This window comes from Leptodactylus fuscus, chromosome 4 (assembly GCF_031893055.1).
Source record: "Leptodactylus fuscus isolate aLepFus1 chromosome 4, aLepFus1.hap2, whole genome shotgun sequence".
NCBI lineage: Eukaryota > Metazoa > Chordata > Amphibia > Anura > Leptodactylidae > Leptodactylus > Leptodactylus fuscus.
The window spans coordinates 95,354,159-95,377,353 of NC_134268.1; the positions used below are offsets into that span (position 1 = coordinate 95,354,159).

At 40.9% G+C, this 23,195-nt stretch overlaps 1 protein-coding gene across 1 annotated transcript in view; it reads left to right on the forward strand.

Moving 5' to 3' along the window:
* The window catches only part of JARID2 (jumonji and AT-rich interaction domain containing 2), a 140,174-nt gene that overhangs the window by 48,007 nt on the left and 68,972 nt on the right, over positions 1–23,195 (forward strand). Inside the window, exons 2-3 of the mRNA XM_075270818.1 lie at positions 13,317–13,452; positions 20,315–20,447. Of these exons, the coding sequence (XP_075126919.1) occupies positions 13,317–13,452; positions 20,315–20,447 (269 nt within the window). The remainder of the gene's footprint in view (positions 1–13,316; positions 13,453–20,314; positions 20,448–23,195) is intronic.

The following is a 23,195-nucleotide window of genomic DNA, read 5'->3' on the forward strand; positions in this document are numbered from 1 at the left end:
TGTCAAATTTTGGCTAGTGATGCATCTGCATCAGTCTCTCTATTGCCATTTAAAATCTGATGCACTCATTGTATGACAGATGGACATTGATGATGGTAGTGTGAATTTACCCTTAGGGCCCGTGCACACGGAGTTAACGCGAGCATTTAAGCATAATACACGCGTAAAAAATGCATAAAAATACACGTCATGTATTTTGATGCTTTTTTTTTTTACACGTGTAAAAAATTTCATTGAAGTCAATGGGAGTGTTATTTTTACACGTGTACCGTATTTTACGGACTGTAAGGCGCACTGGAATATAAGCCGCATTGCCCATGAGCGCCTTATAGTCCGTCTCGGTTCATATATAAGGCGCACCGGACTATAAGCCGCAGTCCGGTGCGCATTATATCTTATTGAAAGCGGCGGCAGGCAGACTTTGCCAGCGGCCGCTTAACCCCCCGCGTGCCAGCCGCTTCTATTGGAAGCACTCGGCAGGCGAGGAGGGGCTCTATCAGCAAAATCATGCTGATAGAGCCCAACCGTAAACGTTAGATTAAACTACCCCCCCCCCCCCCCCCCCCCCCCCGTTTTAAAATAAAAGCCTGAAACAGAATTGGGCGGGCATTCAGGCCTCCTCTTCCTCCGATGTTCCGTCCTCCTCCGGCGCTCGCAAGCTGATAATGGCCAGGGCACATGCGCAGTAGAAGCATTATGATATTGCGCATGCGCCCAGGCCATTATCAGCGAGCGCCGGAGGAGAAGGACGGAACATCGGAGGCAGAGGAGGCCTGAATGCCCGCCCGCCCGCCCTGCACCGCCGGGTAAGTTTCACGTTCTGTTTCAGCGTGACAGCAGGGCTGCCGGACACTTCCTATTCATTTCTATGGGAGCAGGCATGCGAGCGCTCCCCATAGAAATGAATGGACTGCTTTTTTCCATTCATTTCTATAGGGAGCGCTCGCATGCCGGCTCCCATAGAAATGAATGGGAAGTGTCTGTCCATTCATTTCTATGGGGAGCGCTCGCATGCCTGCTCCCATAGAAATGAATAGGAAGTGTCCGGCAGCCCTGCTGTAACGCCGGCGTGTACGGCTGTGATACACGCCGGCGTTCGGTAGTGTGAATGCACCCTTACGGTGCCTTTTATGTATGTATGGAAGCGGCACGCAGTCTTTGCCGCCGCTTTCATCCATATATAAGCCGCACCGGACTATAAGCCGCACTTACGATTTCTGAGGAAATCGTAGGTTTTTATGTGCGCCTTATAGTCCGGAAAATACGGTATTCTATTCACGTGTGTTATGTAAAAATACACTCGCGTTAACTCCGTGTGCACGGGCCCTTAGATCGCTGCTGAAAGATTATGCATTTGAGACCACCGCAAAACTGGACTAGTAGATTTTCTAATCGCATGTCTGGAGTTGGTAGGTGTCACATACAGACCATCCTAACATGCGATGTGGGTTTGAGGGTTTATTCACTCTACTCATTCAACCTTGAGCTTGCCCTTCACTCAGGTTGAAAATTGAGCCTAAATCACACCCAAAGTCCACGCGCCCCAGATACATGCTGCCACCGCTACTAACTTAAAGAGGACCTTTCACCATATCTGGGCACAGGCAGTGTTATATACTGCCAGAAAGCTGACAGTGCGCTGAGTTCAGCGCACTGTCGGCTTTCCCGATCCGTGCCCGGTGTAAAGCGCTATCGGTCCCGGTACCGTAGCGCTTTACAGTCAGAAGGGCGTTTCTGACCATTAGCCAGAGACGTCCTTCTGCCTTGCGGCGCCAATCGCGCTGTGCTGTGGAGCCGGGAGGAACGCCCCCTCCTTCTCCTGATAATGCTAGTCTACGGACAAGCTGTGTGAGCAGAGGGAGGGGGCGTTCCTCCCCGCTCCACAGCACAGCGCGATTGGCGCCGCGAGGCAGAAGGACGTCTCTGGCTAATGGTCAGAAACGCCCTTCTGACCATAGAAGAGCTACGGTACCGGGCCGTAAGCTCTTCACACCGGGCACAGATCGGGAAAGCCGACAGTGCGCTGAATTCAGCGCACTGTCAGCTTTCTGGCAGTATATAGAACTGCCTGTGCCCGGACATGGTGAAAGGTCCTAACCACATATCACTCACATATGTACACTTCTGTCTGTCAGACACTAACACCCCTCAAAAAGTTAATGGGTTTATATATATATATATATATATATATATATATATATATATATATATATATACACACACACACACACACACACACACACACACACACACACACACACGGAGCTGAACAGTTTGTAAAATAAAACGAAGAAAAGACCGAAAAACCTCGTGAATTAGTCCTTTTGTTTCCATGGAGCTTGAAGGATCTCAGATGGACACACACAATCTGTAATGGTGATCCCGTAATCGTGTTCAGCCACATCTACTCTGTATGAGGTGGGGGTTGAAGTGCCACTTCTTTTTGTCTGAGAAGGTTGGGAAATGACCTGCCCCATCTCCACCTGGCAAAGCTGAGTACCTACAGATCTCTAAGATCAATTTCTGGTTACAATACCCCACACTCCTCATGCCTGACTAATTCTTGATAGTAACAGGGATTCCTTAGAGCAATAAATCTGGCCTGTCTGGCATTACTTCAAAGGGTCTGCTGTGACCACACCTGGCAATGAAATGGAAGGGGATCTGATCCTGTGATCACAGGAAGATAATAGTTTGACTCCTGACTGTTCCCAGACATTACAGATATACACGTACACCAATATAATACACTAATGATACATAAATAATGTAATTCACTACGGATATATACCAAGAACTCCTCTATTTTCACAATGATGCAAAGTGACTGTGATAACACAGTAGGACCAGAGCACAAAAAAAACAAAAAAAAACTTCAGTGCCCCTGACGCAGAAGAGTCATGATGACCATCAGATTCCACAAAACAGAACAGGAAGAGAGAGAAGCTTGTTATGTAAGTCACCTTCAACAATTGGCCTAGAAAAGGAAGTTCTGGAAGAGATGGCAGTCTAGATCAGTTTTATACAGGGATCTGAGATTGATAGAACATGACGCATTTATATGGTAGATTTCTAAACCTTATTGAATTCCCATGAAAGTAGATATGTAACAAGCTTTGCATTTAGTTATACAATATTAACCCCTTCTCACTTCAGGCATTTCTCGATTTTCGTTTTCGACTCCCTGCCTTCCAAACCCTGGGCATTGTTTTTATGGCGTTTACTATACTGCCAAAATTACATGTCTTCTGTATTCTGTGGTTTGGTATGACTTCAGGGATAATGAATTTACATAGTATTGCAGTCCATGGGACTTTTGCTAAATAGCTATTGAGGCTGGTCATAGGCACAGGACGGATCTTACAAGATGTGGGAGCTGCTCGGCACTGTCATAGGTAAGGTGCTGGTGGAGTTTTTTTGGGGTTTTTTTAATAGAATTTTTAGGAGGCTACAGCAAGGTGCAATGCCCGCCATCGGAGTGAACTCTTAGCTCCAGATCTCCATTGAGCAAAACCATGGTGACCTGGTAGCTATGGCAGCCGTTCTGCAGCAGAGACTCCGCCATCTTTTAAAGAGGATCTTTCACCAATTGGGGCACATGCGGTTTTATATATCGCTAGAAAGCCGACAGTGAGCTGAATTCAGCGCACTGTTGGCTTTCACGATCTGTGCTATCAGTGCCAGTACCGTAGTTCTTCACTGTCAGAAGGGCGTTTCTGTCAGTCAGGAACGCCCTTCCTCACAGCAGCGCCTATAGCACTGAACTGTGAGAGCGGTGAGGAACGCCTCCCTTCTCTCCTGATAGTACTTGTCCATAGATGAGTAATGGAGGGGCGTTCCTCACCGCTCTCACAGTACAACGCTATAGGCTGAAGGCTCTTCACCGGGAGCACAGATCGTGAAAGCCGACAGTGTGCTGAATTCAGCGCACTGTCGGCTTTCTAGCGGTATATAAAACCGCGTGTGCCCTAGGTGGTGAAAGGTCCTCTTTAAAGATCCAACATTTGCCTTAATAACTAGATAAAATGCTTCTGGTTTGGTATAGATCCAGCTTTGAGGAAGGGCAACCTGTTGGCATGGGATTCTGGTCATACACTAGTTTTGGGTGAAGTAGAAAAACCTTACCAACCATAGCTATAAGATAAAATAATTGTATATACCATATAATTATTGAAGAGGTCATACCAGCGGATTCTTTATCCGTCTATTTCAGTTTGAGCTGGACATTGCGGTACTTCAGCCATTCTTTCCTATGGTTAGAAGGTTAATAATTATTGTGGCATAACCTCTTTAGTACTTTGATATACAATTTATTTTATTTTGAAACCACAGTTGGTAACCTTTTTCCTACTTCACCCAAAACTGGTGTGCAGCTAGAATTTCATGCCAACAGGTGACCCTGCATCTACGCCTAACAAAAGTCACTTTATCTTGTCAGGTGCCGCTTATTTTATACTGGCTTATTATTTCCACTTTAAATTGTGCCCTGCTGCTGCTTTTTTATTGGGGTGTGTAGGTGGTGATTTAGCCCTCGGCCTGTACAGCAGGCTCCAGATTGCCCCCGCTGATTAGCTGTTATTTAATGTGACCATGTGCCCGTACAGTCAGGGTCATTAAATCATGAGTCCCCTGTTTTGTGTCCCCTCTTATTCTTTTGGTGTAGCGAGATGCCCGCTCTAATTAGGGCAGCGATTAAGTTCATGGCTTGTTGAGCAGATTAGCGTGCTTTCAAAGTTTCCTTTCTTTTCTCTTATGTTTTTCCTCCTTCCCTACATTGTTTGTGTGTCTGCACCTGTATACACGTTGGTGTGAAAAGCCTCCCTTCCCACTGTGAGGCCTGTGCTGGACTTTTGGAATTATACACAAAGACTATTCCCTCAGTAGAATCCAGTTTTCCCTTCAATCCCTCGACTCGTAATTGCCACAGATGCTTCGGCCCCTCCCATACCACACTCACTTTTGTTTCATTCTGTGCCTTCTCCAACCGCTCCACATGTTGGTTACGTGACTAAAATTTCATTTCACCCATTTCACCATAATTGGCAAGGGTGTGTTCCATCCTTGTTTGCAATCGGCATGGATTGTGTTTCATTGCAAAGCATGTCGTAGTGGTTAATGTGAATATAGGCAAACCTTCTACCCCAGAGGGAAGAACTATAAGCGCTTCCTTTTATACTTTCCATTTCTCTTCAAGCCACTCTTGACTTTGGCTCAAAAACCGCAGCAAATATGCAACAAAAAACAGCTTATTAACGTGGCGCTTTAGCCTTTCCTGGTTTTATTTGCACATCTTTCCTCAGACTACTTTGTGGTGCCAATTTGTCCCTCATTTTTCAGGACACTGAAGGGCTTGTGTATCAGTGGCTTTAAGGTTCTTGAAAAAAATGGAGTATATACTTATGCAAGGTTGCTTGTGATAAAATGTGACACTTGCTGGTTTGCTCCAATGTAGAACAGCGAGGAGATGTCGCCATCCTATTTGGTTATATCACAGCTGGAAATAAGACTGGTTAGGCCAGTTTCAGGTATTGCATTGTCTTCTGAGTCAGATGTGGATTAGTTCACATTGAGTCTGAACCTTCCATCAGATGTAGATATTGTGAGTATTGCCCAGTGCATTGTCCACTTCTGGATACTTTGACTTATACTCCCAGGAGCATTCTTATCAAGCATACAGGACTCAAACAAGATGGCAACAAAGCCCCAGATCACTAAAATGTGCATGCATTCTGCCATCTGATACAAGTATCAGATACAGTATATTTACCTGCAGTGTACTGTTAGGGTCTTTTTCTACGGTTTTACCATGGCTGGTGTATATAGAAGTGGTTCCCACTCTGTTCTAGATAGCTGTTTTTGTTCCTGGTAAACTTTCGCTGGTTGCGGATTCTAGTACAATGGTTGCCTGTTGACACACCATTATTGATGTGTGTGAATTTTATGTACGTTTGGTCACTTACATCCTGTATATACTGTGTTTTCACAAAAACTGATCGATGGGTCTTTTTACAACAACTCTCATACATAAGATATTGGGATGTTTCTGAGGCTTGGAGTGAAATGCATTAGCGCCACGGGTGGGATGCTTTTTTATATCTTAGCTCATGCACCTGCTCCCTTAACCATGTTGCTATGTTTTGCACAATTAGACTATGGAAGTTCATGTTTTTTAGTAGTTTATTTAGTTTTAAGCCTTCAAAAATTAGCTCGTGCACCTTCTTCATAGTGCTTGCACACTACATTTGGTACAAGCCAGTTATTCTCTTTATGGGCTTATTCACTAAGAGGTATAGGTACCCCTATTAGAGGATTTTGCACATTCAGGCAATTGTGGCTTTAGGTTTATTGGTGTAGTATTTTAATGGCTCTAGTTTCAGATAGTGAATGATGGTTTCACTATGGTTTTTTGTATGTTTCTGAGGCTTGGAGTGAAATATTGAGAAATAAATGCTTCTACAGTCATCTACTCTAAAGCCACTTGTCCATTTACCATATATGTATTTCTTACCGATTCTCCTGGACCGTCTTCGAATCTACTATGAAAATGAGAAAATCTCTTGTTTCTTCACCTTTACTCGTAAGACTGGCCAAACGATCCTTTCCATATTTAACAGTGTGAACATACGCTAAATTTGTGGCAGCTAACCTGCGAAGATCATACAGTGTATGTCCCCAGCCCAAGTAATCCTTTTGCTAGGTAATGAGCCAAGCATCCGGATTCCAAGACAGAAGCTGCAATTTTCTTTTTCAGGTTTGACAAGTTCCTCTAAGTGGGAATGGCTTGGGCCTCATCCTTGTATTCTATGACCTTCTGTTTTGTTTTTTTTTGTCTTGATATAGAATTGAAGTCTAAAGTTATGTCCCTGTCTTGGCTGGAGTCAGTAATAAAAAGGTTTGACTCTGACTACAGAATAAAATGATTTTAAAGTATATTCTTCAATTCGATTAATTTACATTCATGGCAATTCAAGCACTGGCTTTTTTCCCCGAATTAGAGGCATTTTACTGCTCTTGTCTGATCATGGTTATATAAGACATTTATGAGGGAGTCTGTCGGGCTGTGGAAAAATAGGAGTCCCAGTTGATAGGTTAGCTTGCCACCTCCATATTTCTGGTTATATCAGGTCATCGTATGCTACAGTAGTTGGTTAGTCTCTATGGAAGGGTTAGACGATGGATAGATGAACAAGTAAGTATCATTTGTTGTGTAATATGGATGTACCGTAATGCTCAGAACAGCATGAAGTCGATCGCATACCTTCACTCCAAGTGTCAGCCTGGAAACATTCTCCTCTTGAAGCTTTATTATAACAGGTTCTGACCTTGTAAATTGAAGCCTCTCAGTCATTCGCCCTCTAGATGTTTCTGGAGAGCAATGAAGGCATTCATGGGATTTTTTAAGTAGAAACATGTGTTTTTCAGCTCTTTTCTTCTTTTGTTAAAATGCTGTGCTGACATGTTAAACAGGGGATGCAAATAGCACTTACATGCGTATGGTAGATAGTCTTGCTGGTGTTAGGATGGGGGTGGGGGCACCCTAATGCACTAAGCATAAAGCTTTTATGATCCAGCCTAATCTCCTCTGCACTGCATGTGACAGCCTTCTATGCTGTTCTAGATACATGGGAAGTAGAGCAGCAAATATTATTTAGCGGAAATCTGTCGTGCCTATGTGGCTTAATCTGGCACAAGTTTATAGTGCTGTGCACTCAGCAAGCTGTACAATGGTATCGAGCCATTTTTCTGGATGTGGAGCTATTTATCAGAGGTGGGAGCCAGCATCCCCCTTATTGCTTCCATCAGCAGGCTTGGACCTTTATATCCACAGCAGGGAGGGCTGCTGACTGTTTACAATGGAGATGCTGACTTGTAAATTCAGGCACTTGCACATGATTATACCGTGACTCACACAGAAAAGAATCTACCATGTCAAATCTGAATCACCGCTACTGTAATGTTACAGCCCTTTATTCTGCTGAGCAATAGGAAGTCCTAAGCTCTCTTACATCACCTATAAATAAGCATATTCACATGGACTGGTGTGTACCTTTTGTGTGTGTGAAGAAATACATACATGAGAAATGAGCTATTTGTCAGAAGAAACCTGAACAGCGCTCTTCAGAAAGCTAGCGAGCAAGCAGGCCAGATTTTCACAGTCAGCACATTGTACAAGTCCTAGTTATTCATTTACTGATTCTATATACTATGCCGCCTGGTTTATTCCATTGTTATGTATTGTCCTGCTTCCTTGCCATCCTGCTCGCTTCCTGCACTTAATCATTGGCTTTGCTCTGCTGTAAGGTTCCATGAAGTTAGCACTGCTAGATCTTCGCCGCATATAAAGACAATACCTCAGATACAAGTCTTTGTATCCACTAAGACATTTCATAATGCAAATTGGTTTCTTCTCTACTGCAGGAGAGCTTTCTCATGTTGGCTAAATCCGGCCCCCATCTCTAGACAGCTGCTTCGGGGTTCTTTCCTCTCTTCAGTACAAAACAGAGTTGTGGTTGTCTGGGGGAGATGCCGTTTGGCAAGTCTCCATACACCAGCTTGGTCTCTTCACTGAGAACCCCATCACCCAGACCTGCGACAAAGGCATCTCAACTGGCCAAGCAGCATCCTGCTCTGTATTGATGAGGGCCAAGAACCCCTACAGCCTCGTGGCTAATAATAAACTTAGGACTCATTGTGACCATCCAGGTAATGGTAGGATTGCTTGCATGGTCAGGGGGCTGTTCACTTGTTTGAGAATCTGTGGAATTTAGCTGATGATAGCGACTTTTGGCCAACCATTCCAAACATTGATAATAGCAGTTTGCGGTATTCTTATGGCTGATCATTTGCCTTTGAAGGTCTAGTGTGCAGTCCGCTCTGATTGTCTTCCTTCTGGAGAAGAGCTGAATGCTTATGTTGGGGGGGGGTGTAACATTCCATTTCCAGAAGCATCTGGTTTTGGTGTACGTGTGGAGGGATGAGGTGTGCTAATTTGTGGGATACCTGCAGAGGCTCTAGAAACTGTAATAATTAGAGATGAGTGAGTAGTGAAATAATCGAAAATTCGATTTGAGTAGACTCAATGTTCGACTATTCGTTCGAATATCGAATCCCATTATAGTCTATGGGAAAAACATGCTTGTTTCAGGGAAACCAAAATTCAACCAATTTGAGTCACCAAGTCCACAATGACACCCCAGGAAATGATGCCAACACCTCTGGAATGCAACTAGGATAGCAGGGGAACAAGCCTGGGTGCATCTAATACGCCCAAGTCCCAGTATTATTATTATTATTACTGCTGATTTAGCCAGCCAATGACTGTATACGTTTATTTTTCCAATGCCTATGTTGTCCTAGTTCATGTCCCACCTCCCCTGCATAGTTTTTGGTGTAAAAAAGCGCCAGGGAAGGTGGGAGGGGAATCAAATTTTTACTGCGTAGTATTCGATTGAGTACGAGTATTTCGAATACCGTAGTATTCGATCGAATACTACTCGCTCATCTTTAGTAATAATGGATACATATCTCCTTGCCCTGTCTCTGTTGTTTTTAACCATTTAAGGATCTTATAAAGGTGCCCATACACTTTGGTTTGGTGATTTTTAACCAAACCATTTGTCAAGTGAAATCTATTGACCAGTGACTTACCATGATCACCTGGTCTGTTGCATTGGAAATCACTGCCGGATAGTCAGAGGATACATTAATTTTTTTAGTTCATACTTTGCCCAGGGCCATTGAAACTGTGTGGCCAGTTTGAACAAGGTCCATGCCTAATATGGAGTAAAATGTGTACGGCAGTATATGTGAAATGATAGATGTATGACTGTTCAACCATTTTGTGTATGGACTTTTGTTTTTTTTCTCCCTTCCCCTAATGGTGTTAATATATCATATAGTATGTATACTTTGATATAGGTTATCAGGATAATAAAGCATACAGTGAGGTACTGTTTAACCATATTTTACTTCAATTTCTAACACCGTATAGCACATGACTAGGGTTTATTGTAGACAGAAAGTATGCAAGGGCCAAGAAACATAAGGTTTTCAGCTTTGTAAAACCACTCTTCCTGCTGCGGTTGGTGTGGAATTAAATCCAAAAAAAGTTCTTACACCTATTTTAAAACTCGGTGTAAACAGCAGTGGGATATGTGATGGCTTTTTCTAGAAATAAAGCAGTGAGCAGCTTCTGTTTGCATACCCCCGTACTGTGCTTCCTCTAGGGCCATACAATGATGTGTATGCTATGTGCACTGACAGGGACTGTATACAGCAATCGACTGGCTGATCTGTCTGTAATACAGTCCATTTCTAAATGATGCAAACAGTTAAAATAAAAAAAGAAGAAAAACCCAATGAGCACTTAACCTAATTCCACGTTTGTTTCCATAAGCTCATTTTGGAGCGGCTTGAGCTACAGAAGTGAGATCTGTCAGTTATTATAGCAGACAGGAATTCCAGCACAGCAGGTAATGACTTTACATTGTGCCTGTAATAAATAATGGATCAGTAGAGATTCATTAACAAAAAGGAAAATAATCAACACAACCGCAGGTTCATATCGCCTGAGTTTGTTAAAAGCCGTCTTTACTCGAACAACACATTATATATTTAACATTTTCATAAGCAATGCATGCTGGAAGAAATCGGGGGACCTTTGCTTTATAAATTGAACTCTCTGAGCAGAGCTCTCTATCGTGTTAACTCTTTGATTTGTATATCCATAAGGGGGCTGACTCGCCCTGCAAATGGGTTTTTCATTTGTAATATTTTGTTACTTTTGTCACCTACCGATAACTCTGGTGTAAAGCCTAAACCGGCTTCTAACCATCTACCAGTTGGCTTGTTATTTGTGTCTTTCCTTTTTCTCAGATAAAAGCCTTTCTGGCTAACAATGTCACTGTACATGTGGCTGTCTTGACTACTGCCTAAGATGTCTGACAAGCTTAGACTCCACGAAGACGACTTGGCAGCCGACCAACATATTTTTTAAGAAGGCTCAGCTGGTGGTCAGAACGCTCAGGACTTGCCACATTTGTGCAGTGCCAAAATTGTTTTCCTCCCGCCACTCTTAATCCAATTTTAAGTGCAGAGTTAAAGCCGCTTCTCACCTCTGATAATAAATAAAATAAATGGGCATGCCGCCCTGGTGTCTGTCTGTTCAGGCTCTTGCAGCCTGTTTTGTTAGCCTCTTCAGGTAAAATGAAATACATCTTTGTATAATTTCTTGATCTTTTATTGTATGCACAATTTTATGTTGTACTGTATATGATCTGTTGTTGGCATAGTTTTGTTAATGGAACATACAGAGCATAAAGTGATTCTTCCTTTGACTATATTCACATCTGCGCTGGAGATCTCCATTGGGGACTCCATAGCAGTCTGTCTGTACAGGACTCTTTCCTCTTCTGGTTTCAGATTTAAAATGACAGACACCCAACGGACTTAATGATGGTCAATACAGTCCGTCGGATTCTGTGTTTCTGCTATTTTAGCAGTCTGCCTCTCTTTCTGGTCCTCTGATGGACTAGAACAAGGGGATGCAACGCTTTTGTGAACTGAGCACCAGGCTGCACATGTCAATTTAAATGCCATAACACGCCTGAAGCATAGTCTGTGTCCAGGCTTGGTTGCCTGGACTGACCATCGCCATGTATATGGAACTCCCTGTATCTTAGTGGATTATGATGCAGTTAGCTCACCAGTGGCCAGATCACTACTGTAAAACTATCTGTTGGAAGGCCGCACTATTCGCACGGCGGCCATGGTCTGTCTGGGAAATATGGCCCACGCACACTGGCCTTGTTTCACAGACAGAGTATGGTCTTGTGAATAGGTACTTATTGCTCTTTAGGGAAAAACTAGGCGAATAAACTTTTTTGTACATGGGACTCACCTGTGCTGGGTCTCCAGCGAGAGCTATAGGTAGCAGCTATACTGTAAGTTAATGTGGGACCTAATAAAGAGCCTTGAAATATGGTTATGAATATCAGTTAAATCAGCGATCTGTCTCTTTTGCCTAATATTTCTAGTCAAGTTTCCAGGCTCTTTAGTGGGTCTGATATTGGCTTATATGATGGCTACCTTTATACTAATTTACATACTGGTTTTACAAAGACGGAGGACCAGGTTGAGAGATTACATTCCTACTGACAGGTGACTGCAAATAAGTTGCAAGCCCTTTTCATGACATGACATGGTCTGGTGACACAGACTATCACCAGGGCGGATACATTTTCCTGTTCTATTTGCCATATAGATATCAGAACCTTTGAACAAGTGTTAACATGAAATTAACTTATTGTCTATAAACTACAAATATGGCAGAATTACTAAAATAACAAGGCTTTGCTTGGGGTCTGCGTCAAATTTGGCATAAAAGTGGCATTGGGTTAATTTTTCCCCTGTAAATTGCCAGAAACCCATTGTCACAAATCCATTGTGAGTCATTGGGGTCCTTCAGTTGCCATTGGTGTTTTACCATATGGTGATCCGTCTCCAGCATTCTATGATGGAACAGAAGAAAAACAAAATATTTAATGCAGATACAAACCCAACCTAACAGAGTTCCTAATAACTACATTGACCCTGGCGATGCTTTAATGATGCGTTTGTGTGTTCTATACCTTGTTTGTAACTATGGGAAGGAGATAACCAGTGACAAATTTGGCACTAACCTATGTAATTTAGTTGAAAATAAATCTTTTGCTGTGGCACTTGCCCCATGCAGCCACTTTGAATTGGCATCCGTATAGTTGGGATCATTGCTAAAAACATACATACCTTTTTAGAATCACTTCCAGCTGCTCCTGTATGTGCTGACTATATGCAATTATTTGTCCCATTTCCCCTCTGATGATTGAGAGGACCCTAATGTCAGAGGCCGTTTGCAGATTGAAGATGTAACACAGAGCTTGGATTCCAGCCAGACTCAGGGGTTGGGGTTAGATCCCGAGGTTAAGTGATAACAAAGAGTATGTTGTTCAGTAATGCGATCATTGTGCCTCTCCCAGTAGCTGTTTAGGTGACTATACAAAGGTTAATTGGGTACAAAAATAAATGCAAAAATGCCCCGCAGTGCATAAGTCGTGTTTTGTATGAGTTTACATGTGATAGGTCAGTATTGGTCAACTCTTGCAGTATCAAGTGATGGGAATCCATTTGTGGCAAAATGAAAAATAAGACCTTGACTCAGTAAAGGAATCTACTGATACTCTGGAGATAATATATGTAAATCTATGTTTAATGCATACTGTCTTAAGACTGTACTATACATAAATGTAAATAAGCAGTATATTTTTATTTTTTTATAGGATGACAGTGATGGTATCCCGTGGTCAGAAGAAAGGGTGGTGCGTAAGGTTTTGTATCTGTCTCTCAAAGAATTCAAGACTGCACAGAAAAGACAAAGTGATGACTGTATTAATGGGAGCTTCAAAACTCCAAAAGGTGAGTCTGACATGTCGTCTTCCACACCAGCTCCTCCTGCTATGTCCACATGTCACGTTGATCCTTTTAAAACCCCTTTTTGTTTCTCCCTGACTCAGGGTATTTTAATAGTTTCTCTCCTATCTAACCTATATTTAGCAGGCTTAACTGCTTCTGTAACTCTGTAACCAAAGAGTGAATAGAGCCAAGGAAATGTTTTCATGCATCCCATTCATTTACCACCTGGATTTGGGTGGTTGCCTTGCCTGGTAGCACAGAGATCCTTGGAATGTAGAGATAGGAGAGAGCCACACCTATCAAATTTTTAAGCCATAACCTGTTTCTATAATTTTTTTTTTCTAAACGGGTTGTTGTATGATGAAACCCCCATCTATATTCCTCAAAGAATGTTGATGAGTGAGTGGGAGGGGATTATTTCCATCTCTGGTAACTGCCTTATTAGCCAGAAGAGAGTCACTATTGTAGCAATACAGGGAACCCATGGCTTATAATTGTATTCACCATATAGAATAGCATTTTTGTGTTTTACACTTATAAAAAAAAATTATATATATATATATATATATATATATATATATATATATATATATATATATATATAAATTTATTTCCCAGGAATAATTTTAGAATAGTATCTCCTGCTGTTTCTATTAATAGCTCTTACTATGTCCAGACAAGAAAATAGGCAAAAGTGGACGCACATGCTCAGTCTTTCTCCTGTCTCTGTAAAATATGCAGAGGGATCCCTGATGTGGTGAGCCACTAGACTTTGAAGCTGTTCAGTATTAGGTGTTTGTCAGAGGAGATGCTCAACATACAAAAACGGAGTGAGATAGCGTTATTGCAAATACATAGTTTTACAGCTGAAAATTAGAGGAGACCATGGCGTTTCAGAAGCAGTCTGTTCTCCTGATCAGGGATCCCTTTATATAAATAGTGGAGAAGAAAGAAGCAATGAGCACTACAAGGGAGACTTTCTCAAGCTTTTGTGGAATCTGTTTACCAGGCATGGCACCATACTGTAAATAAAGACTGTACCTGCAGCTCAGATTTGTTCACTTAAATACAATAGTAAAATGTTGTACCAAGCTCATCTGCAACTAAAAGGAGTGGAGCATTAATAAAGTGTTCCAGCCTAATGTCCTATAAATAGGCCTCAAACCCACCTTAAAACCCACATTGGGCAAAAGGTTTTTGGTGTTGCAGATTTTGTTTTCTTTGCTGCTTTCTTCTTTTTTTGTAAATCAAAGCCAGGATTGGATTGACTTCCTATACATTTCCCATGCCTTTGTAGCCACCCTCTGCTTTGGTTCAAAGAACTGTGAAATCCGCAACAAAAAAGCAGCTTTCCACAACGTGGAGCTTTTAGCCTTAAGGGAGGAGATATACATAAAATTAGAATGGAATCTATCTTAAATTCCATGCATTCATGCATACTTTTGGAAAAAAAAAATAAAATCGCACAGCTAAGAGTCAGCACAGCAAACTGCATGCGCTAATGCTTTTAGCTTCAAGCTATACATGTGGCAGTACCCCAAATGCAGTTCTCCCCAAGAGGTACCGTTCTCCTGTCAAATAGTTTTGTGTGACAGGTTAAGGAGAGCAGGACACCGCCCATCTATTGTATTCAGTAAAAAAAAAATGGGGGGCGGATTTTGGCACCGAGACTGTCGCAGCTCAGCGAGCTGCAGAATCCGCCTGAAGATAGGGCAGCTCACTTGTTTTTTCCGCTAGCGTCAACAAGAACGCTAGTGATCTCCATAGACCACCATTGTATGGCGGTGGATTATGAGGCGAAATCCGCTGTCAAAATCCACCTCCTTGCCCCCGTGTGAACTAGCCCTTACTGTATATGTTTCAGCAAATAGGAAAAGTTCCACTTACAAGTTAAAAGAAAAGAATTTAAAGATGTTGCTTCTTCTTACAAGTAAATACAGTGCTTGCATTCTCCATGAAATGAAAGAAACGTTTCCAATAACTCTGTGTTGCCCTCTGTTATTCCTCGTTGAAATGTATCAATAGTTTGGCTGTTACCATTCCCCTTGTGGGTGTCCCTACATGATGTGCACAGAGACACATTCCGAACTGGTAACGCCCAATTGTCCATTTATTCATACATTTCAAGGATGAGTAATAGAAAAACAGCACAATGGAGAGTTCTAAGAAGTGATGTCCCAGAATTAAAGCATGGAAATAAATTTACGGAAACATACATGTAGTGTGAGTGGCAACACCTCTTTAAGATCTCCTTATAGATAAAGTATAAAAAAACAAACTTGGAAGTCTTCAGTAGTTGATACCTTTTTAATGGCTAACTAATAATGATGACAGATTACAGCATTTCGGAACTCTCGGCTCCTTTCTCAAGTAAATTTAAAAACCATTTCTGAAGGATGCATATTTATGTACAAAAGGACACATAGGGATAGAATTCTAGGAGGAAGAGGGTTATTAGTTATTGGTAGAAACAATGTAAACAATTCCAGGTTCTTATCAGTTCTCAGGGTCTCAGGTCAGTGATTTCTGTAAGATGCCATGAACCCATGTGACAGATTTAACCCCTTCTCCAGTGTTTGAAGGGGTTAAATCTGTCACATGGGTTTATGGCATCTTACAGAAATCACTAACCTGAGACCCTGAGAGCTGATAAGAACCTGGAATGTTTACATTGTTTCTACTAATGACCCTCTACCCCCCCTTCCTCCTAGATTTCTATCCCTATGTGTCCTTTTGTATATAACTATGCATCCTTCAGAAATGGTTTTTAAATTTACTTGAGAAAGGAGCTGAGAGTTCCAAAACGTTGTAATCTGTCACCATTATTAGTTAGCCATTAAAAAGGTATCAACTACTGAAGACTATCAAGTTTTTTGTTATATATATATATATATATATATATATATATATATATATATATATATATATATATTTCCTACCCACTGGTTAACATGGTACAAGAACAAACATTTCCTTTGATAAAGTATGTAATTCAGAGCCTCAGCTTTGGTTCTCCGAGCCCATGTTAGACCCACTGGTGACCTGATTTACCCTTGGAGTCGGCTCGCAGGGGGATGAGTACTCTGGGCCTAGTCATTTGTCCTCTGACTTTGGCTGAGTATAAATAACTGAGCCTCCAAGTCATAAATCAATGCAGTGCTTCTGCCAACACCTATTACCATTTAAGCAAACTGGAATGTATGCATTATTTCAGGGACTCTAGTAGTATTTACATACAAAGATTTATGGAGCTCTTGTCAGCAAAATAGCATTACAAAGTGGAGCCACAAACGATCCCCTTGGTTACTATAACAAAGTGCAGACGCACTTGTCTGCTTCCCAAGTTTGCAGCAGCTAACATAATAAAAGCAGTGATGCCTTTCTTAAAGCAAAACAACCAAATGATGTGTTTTGTCTCTAGATTTCTATATAGCTCTTTCCTCACATGCAGTCTCACTATATTAAATGCTGCTATTTCAAGTCCCAGTAAGAGTTGTAGAGGAAGTCTAACTGTGTCTGCATATCAATCCCCTTGTGCAGCCATAACAAAGCTTTTTTTGCAAGTACAAATATTCTAAAAACTTATAGATATTTTTCTTTGTTTTATGTAAGACAAAATGAGATCAAGGTGTGTGTGTATGTACATATACATACATACACACATGGGGGTGGACAAAAAAAATGGAAACACTTGACGTTTTGACATCATAATGTTTGAACATGTTCAAATCAATCAAAACTTGACATATTTTAATGTTTTTTAATTCTGTTATTTGATATGGGTTTTTTTTAAACTACCTTTTTTAACACAAATTTAAGGAAATTTTTTATAACCTTCTAGAAATGGCAGACCTCTCAGACTTTCAAAGAGGCCAAATTGTTGGTGCTCGAATGGCAGGCGCTAGTGTAACAGAAAGTGCCCGAATGTTTTTGGCGTTTAAAGAGGTAATGTCTCAAAAGTAATGACTGCTTTTGAAAAAGAAGGGAAAACGTCCTCAGCCATGCACAGGTCTGGTCAAAAGTCGAAGTTGTCTGGGAGAGACAGTCTGACTCTAAAGCGAATTGTTAGAGTGGATCGCAAGACCACAGCTCCTAAAATCACTGCAGAGCTCAATAGACATGTACAGAACCCAGTTTCCACAAAAACTGTTCAAAGGGAGCTTCACAAATCTGGATTCCAAAGAAGAACTGCAATTAGAAAACCTCTGCTCTCAAAGACAAATGTTTCAAAGCTTTTAGAGTGGTGTGGAAACCACCAGAAACGGTCCCTCGAGCAATGGCAAAATGTGATTTTCTCTGACGAATCATCGTTTACCCTTTTTCCGACCTCTGGCCGTATTAACGTTTGGAGACAGCCAAAAGAATCATTTCATCCAGACTGCCTTCTCCCAACCGTCAAACATGGCGGGGGTTCAGGATGATCTGGGGTGCTATTTCTTGGAAAGCCGCGGGGACAATGATTTCCCTTCAAGGAAGAATTAACAGCCATCACTATTTAGGACTTTTGGCTGACCAAATTCATCCTATGGTACAAGAACTGTTTCCAGAGGGGGATGCCATCTTTCAGGATGATAATGCACCAATCCATAGAGCAAGAATTGTTAAAGAATGGCACGAGGAACATTCTAATGAAGTTCAGCATCTCATCTGGCCGCCACAATCACCAGAACTCAACATTATTGAGCATTTATGGTCGATTATAGAGATTCAAGTAAGAAGTTGATTTCCACCATCGTCTCTAAAAGAACTGGAGGGTGCTTTAACTGAAGAATGGGCTAAAATTCCGTTGGAAACAATTCACAATTTGTATGAATCAATACCTCGGAGAATTGAGGCTGTATTTGCTGCAAAAGGTGGACCAACACCATATCAAAAGTTATTTTGATGATTTTTCAAGGTGTTTCCATTCTTTGTCCACCCCCTATGCGTGTATGTGCGATATATAAAATCTGTGTGCCCAGGGATCTCCACCCAGGAAACTGCAGTGGAATGTGACCCAGAGTCAAGTGTCCAGGTCACATCTAAGTTCATTACAGCTTGTTTATACTGGTGGGTAGAGGGAAACTAGGGCCATTCTCAGATTCCACATTTTAATAGTTGTTTTTTCTGGTATTTTTGTTTGACGTTTTGGTTCTTTTTCCCAAATATCTGCTGCTTTGAGTAGGTTTTTCTTTTCTTTCCTTTTGACGTTGCCTTTGGAATGTAACTGAACACACTATGTGTCACTGCTTGTTGCTTCACTTAGCTTGGAGTGTTATTGTTTTTTTTTCTTGTCAGTCTAGGTTTTTATTGTTTCCTTTGTGTGTAAATGTAGTATTGTAATAAGTGATGTGGAAGTGCTGAGCTCTGAAATGACTAACCTTTGGTTAATGTTGTGATGTAGCGTGGTATTATAAAATATTGCAGATAATAAAGGACATAACTACTCTTCTGTGAATACTAAATTCATTTTTGTAGATTCAATGACAGCAGTTAAAATTAGATGCTCTGCCAAATGGCCGTTTCAATAATGTTTGTGTTGCGTTCACCAACCTCTAATATTTGCGTTACATAAATATCATTAGATGGTTTAACAAAGAGAATCAACCATGACTAAAGCAATTATCATCTCTGGTTCATAGGACTATCAGGTTACCATGGCTATAAAAGCTATGTGAAAGGGGTTTTATTAGAAGAGACCGGCTTCCCTCTTCCTATGAACAACTTAAAAAGCATGTTGGATGTGTATATTTATTGGCAACAATGTATTGAGCATTCTAGGTTAGGACTGATGTATGAAAACCACATTAAGCAAAATACTGTGAAGGAGTATGAGATTCTATTTGTTCTAATATACATATTACATCATCTTATCTCATACTGCTACTATGTAACATATCATGACATAAATTAGTAATGGCGTATGGTCCTGTTTAGGGTAGGCTAATGGAATCACTATGTTTATGAATATCCATACAATAGTAGGACCTTTGTCTTAAATGCTAGTAGTGTATCGATTCAGAAATTGGAACCATTACATGTGCATTGCCAATAAGATGTTCAGAGATAATAAATTATTGCTAGGTTTGTCTTGCATGGAGTCTTGGGCCATGTTCACTTCACATTTATAGACCGTGTATTGTATACAGAATAGCTCTGACAGATACAGTGGCGGCCATTATGTATAGGGTTCCACTGTTAAAAATTGAGAATATGCAAGCCATCCTGTGTATACCATACATTTGTATTGGAGTTCAATCCAGTCATTTTACTTGGTAGGAGATGGGTAGAGGAACCAGTGAAAGGCTCTCACTCCCCATTCATAACCATTTTAGGTAAGGCTAAGTACTAGGCTCTTTCTTTTGGCTAATATACCATTGTGTATATGCTTGAGCTGTTTATATTGTACATTGCCATTGTAATTTATCTAATTAGAGACCAAACTTTCCAGTTTTATGTAGCCATTTCTGTGATGTGGTTAAAATGTGGCCACCAGTTTGTGTGGATTTACATTCAGGCCAGTTTTTATAGTTCTAATTCACACACTTGTGAAATTCTAATAACTGATTTTGTATCTCTTTATCTTGTACAGCTGTTTTGCGCCTGTATTCTGTTTGGTGTAGTACACTTGGTGTCAGTTCAGACCAACTTTACTTGATTTGATTGTGAGACAGTTTTTTTTACAGGTTTTCTTGCTCACTGCAGCGGATTAGCCTGGAACAGATAACCTAGCCTAATAGAAATCTGATTTCTTGCTTTCTGGACCCAAACTGAACACAGTCACACTATAAAGATATGACTGTCGCTGGAGGTCCAGCTAGTCTATAATTGTTGCATTGTTCTGTGTTCTTTTTAATCTTGTTCATTATTTGTGGCCCTCTTGTAGGTCTTCTGCTTAATGGACAGTCTAAAGGATCAAGTCAATCCTCAGAAAATGAGAAGGATGACACATCTCAAGGTTCTTCACTCGCTAATAGTGTGACATCTTCAGATTCAGAAGATGGGCCTGTCAGGAAAAGGTAGGTCATGTTTAGATATTTAGGATACATTTCTAATAAATTCTTTTTGTGGTTGATACGTCTGTAAAATATCTTGCTTCACTTTTTCTCTGTGTTTGCAAACTTCTTGGGTGAATCGTGCAGCTGCCAATTGCCCATCATTTGATAAGTATTGTAAAGGAGTTGTCCTAGTTCTAAAAACGTTCTACTTGCAGGTGGAGGCAGTCCTCTCAGCTTCTATTTCTAGTGAAATGAATGACTCCTACTGAATTGCTATATGAGAATGAAAGAATAGAAAAAAACAATACAATATTAAAAGTATAGCAACATTTTTGATTATGAAAAGGAAATTGTAACTAGTGACTAGAGATGAGCGAATAGTATTCGAAACTAGAGTTATGAATACTTCGCTCCCATAGGAATGCATAGGAGCGGCCATACAGCAAGGGGTTAAGTGCTGCTATGGGAGCGAGATATTCGAAACTCTAGTTTCAAATACTATTCGCTCATCTCTACTAGTGACTAAAGACTTTTTAATGTTTTGTTTAATTTACTGCTTGTAGTGGCAGAATTTTAACACCTTGTATTATGCAAGATGCTGGCATTAATGGTTTATTATATATAATATATTTAAGTTAGTAAGGAACCACTTTGAGATTCAATTACAACACGTGCCGTCCTTTTATGATCTGTGAAGTTCTGCCCTCAGGCACTCCCATCGATTGAAGGAGCTGGAGCTCTAGTTTAGTACATTCCCTTCTAATTTTTTTTTTTTTTCTTGCACAATGGTACTGCCAGCCACATGAATAGGGCAAGCTGCTTTTTCCTGCACAGCGGCTTCCTGGCCACCCAGGGGAATATGGTGAACTGGGTGAAGCACTACAGCCTCTTCAATCCCAAATAGTGGGTTTCCCAGAGGATAGATCCCCATAGATCATAAAGCACTGGAGTTTTCTAGCTATATCTCATCACTTTACAAGATGGGAGTTCCCCTTTAATTTCTAGCTGTAGGCAAAAAAATTAAAAAGAACAATCCGAGAACCCAGGCCGTCTTGTATGGCTGCAGCCAATGCATATACTGTATGTGTCAGCATAAGGTTTATGTACGAAGTAGACAAACTACTGGTAACCACTGATTTTGTTACATGTTTAGAAATTGGGGTTATTGATACAGGAGGTTATTCTGGGGTAAATGCACAGAAGCCCGAACAAGATATTTTGCTATTAATTAAAGAAAAGTGGTTCTGCAAGATGAGTTGGGCCGAGATAAACGTGTAATGACTTCTACATCTTTTCTATTTTTGATGTGGACAGGGATTATCCGCACTTTGCACAGGTAGACCTGCTGTAGTTACCCAGAAGCCAGTAATCAAATTTAGTTTTTGAATGTGAAAATTAGTGAATAGTGCAGCCGCCTTTCTCGAAGAATTCAGTATGAAGTGAAGAGGAATGTGTGAAGAGTATTGTTGACCGACTTTTCATCGCTGTCTCCATTTAAATGGTGTAATTGATGCCATGGTGGAAATCTGTGTGCAGACGCTGGCTCAGAAATTGCTTTTTCAGTTGGATCAAACCTAAATGGCTAGTGAAAAGCTAATATTCATTCCTTGCCTGAAGTCTGTCTGGGGACCCCTAGCTGCTCGGGAAAAGTGCCATGCTTGTGCCTTCATAGCCTTTGCCAAAGTTAATAGGGGTTAAGGTTGTAGAAAAAAAAAAATACACGTCTACAGTCCATAAGGAGAAGGTGGAATATGCTGAAGATTCCTTCTGGAAATAAAATATCCTAGTTTCATTATAATATTAAGTATCAGTCTGAATGATGTAGCAGCAGTGTCTGACTGGAAAAAATCTTTACTACCATAAATGTATTTTACGGCATAGGAGTACCCAATCCTGCGTCTGACAGTACATTTTTGGCGCATGTGCTTAAAAAAGATTTTACAGGTAGTAGAAAAAAGCGCAAAAAAATCCACATAAAATTCTTTGAATAGAGGGTCAGTCAGCTGTGCAAAAATATGTATATATGAATATATGCATGTACAGCGTGTGAAATGAGTATTGAATACGTCGCCAATTTTCTAAGTAAATATATTTGTAAAGGTGTTATTGACATGAAATTCTCATCAGATGTCTGTAACAACCCATCCAATCCACACAGGCAAAGAAATCACATCATGGATGTCCATAAATGAAGGTATGTGTAATAATGAGAAATGACGCAGGAAAAAGAAGTGCAAAAAGCCACGGAAAGTCCTGACACCAGCTAAAATATATCAGTGACTAGAAAGCAATCCTGTTACTAATATGAAAAATATCAGTAAGTCCTCCACCTCCATGACTTGTATGCACACTGACCATGCAAGACTCCATTACTGAGCAAAAGGCATGTTCAAGAGCGTTTAAAGTTTACTCTACAACATATAGACAAGCCTGTGAAATACTGGGAGAATATAGTCTGGTGAGATGAGACCAACATTGAACTCTTTGGAAGTTTGGAGGTGGGAACATCATAGTGTGGGGCCTCTTTTCAGCATATAGCACTGGCAAACTTCATATAATTGAAGGATGAATGCACAAATATGCTGAAACATTCTACTGCCAGCTACCAGAATGATGATGATGATGAAATGAGGGAGGACAGTTCAACAAGACAGTGATCCCAAGGAAACTCAATTGGTTTCCAAGATAGAAAATAAAACTGCTAGAATGGCCCATCCAAACACCTGACCTGAATACAATATTAACTGCGGAAGGAACTAAAGCTCAGAG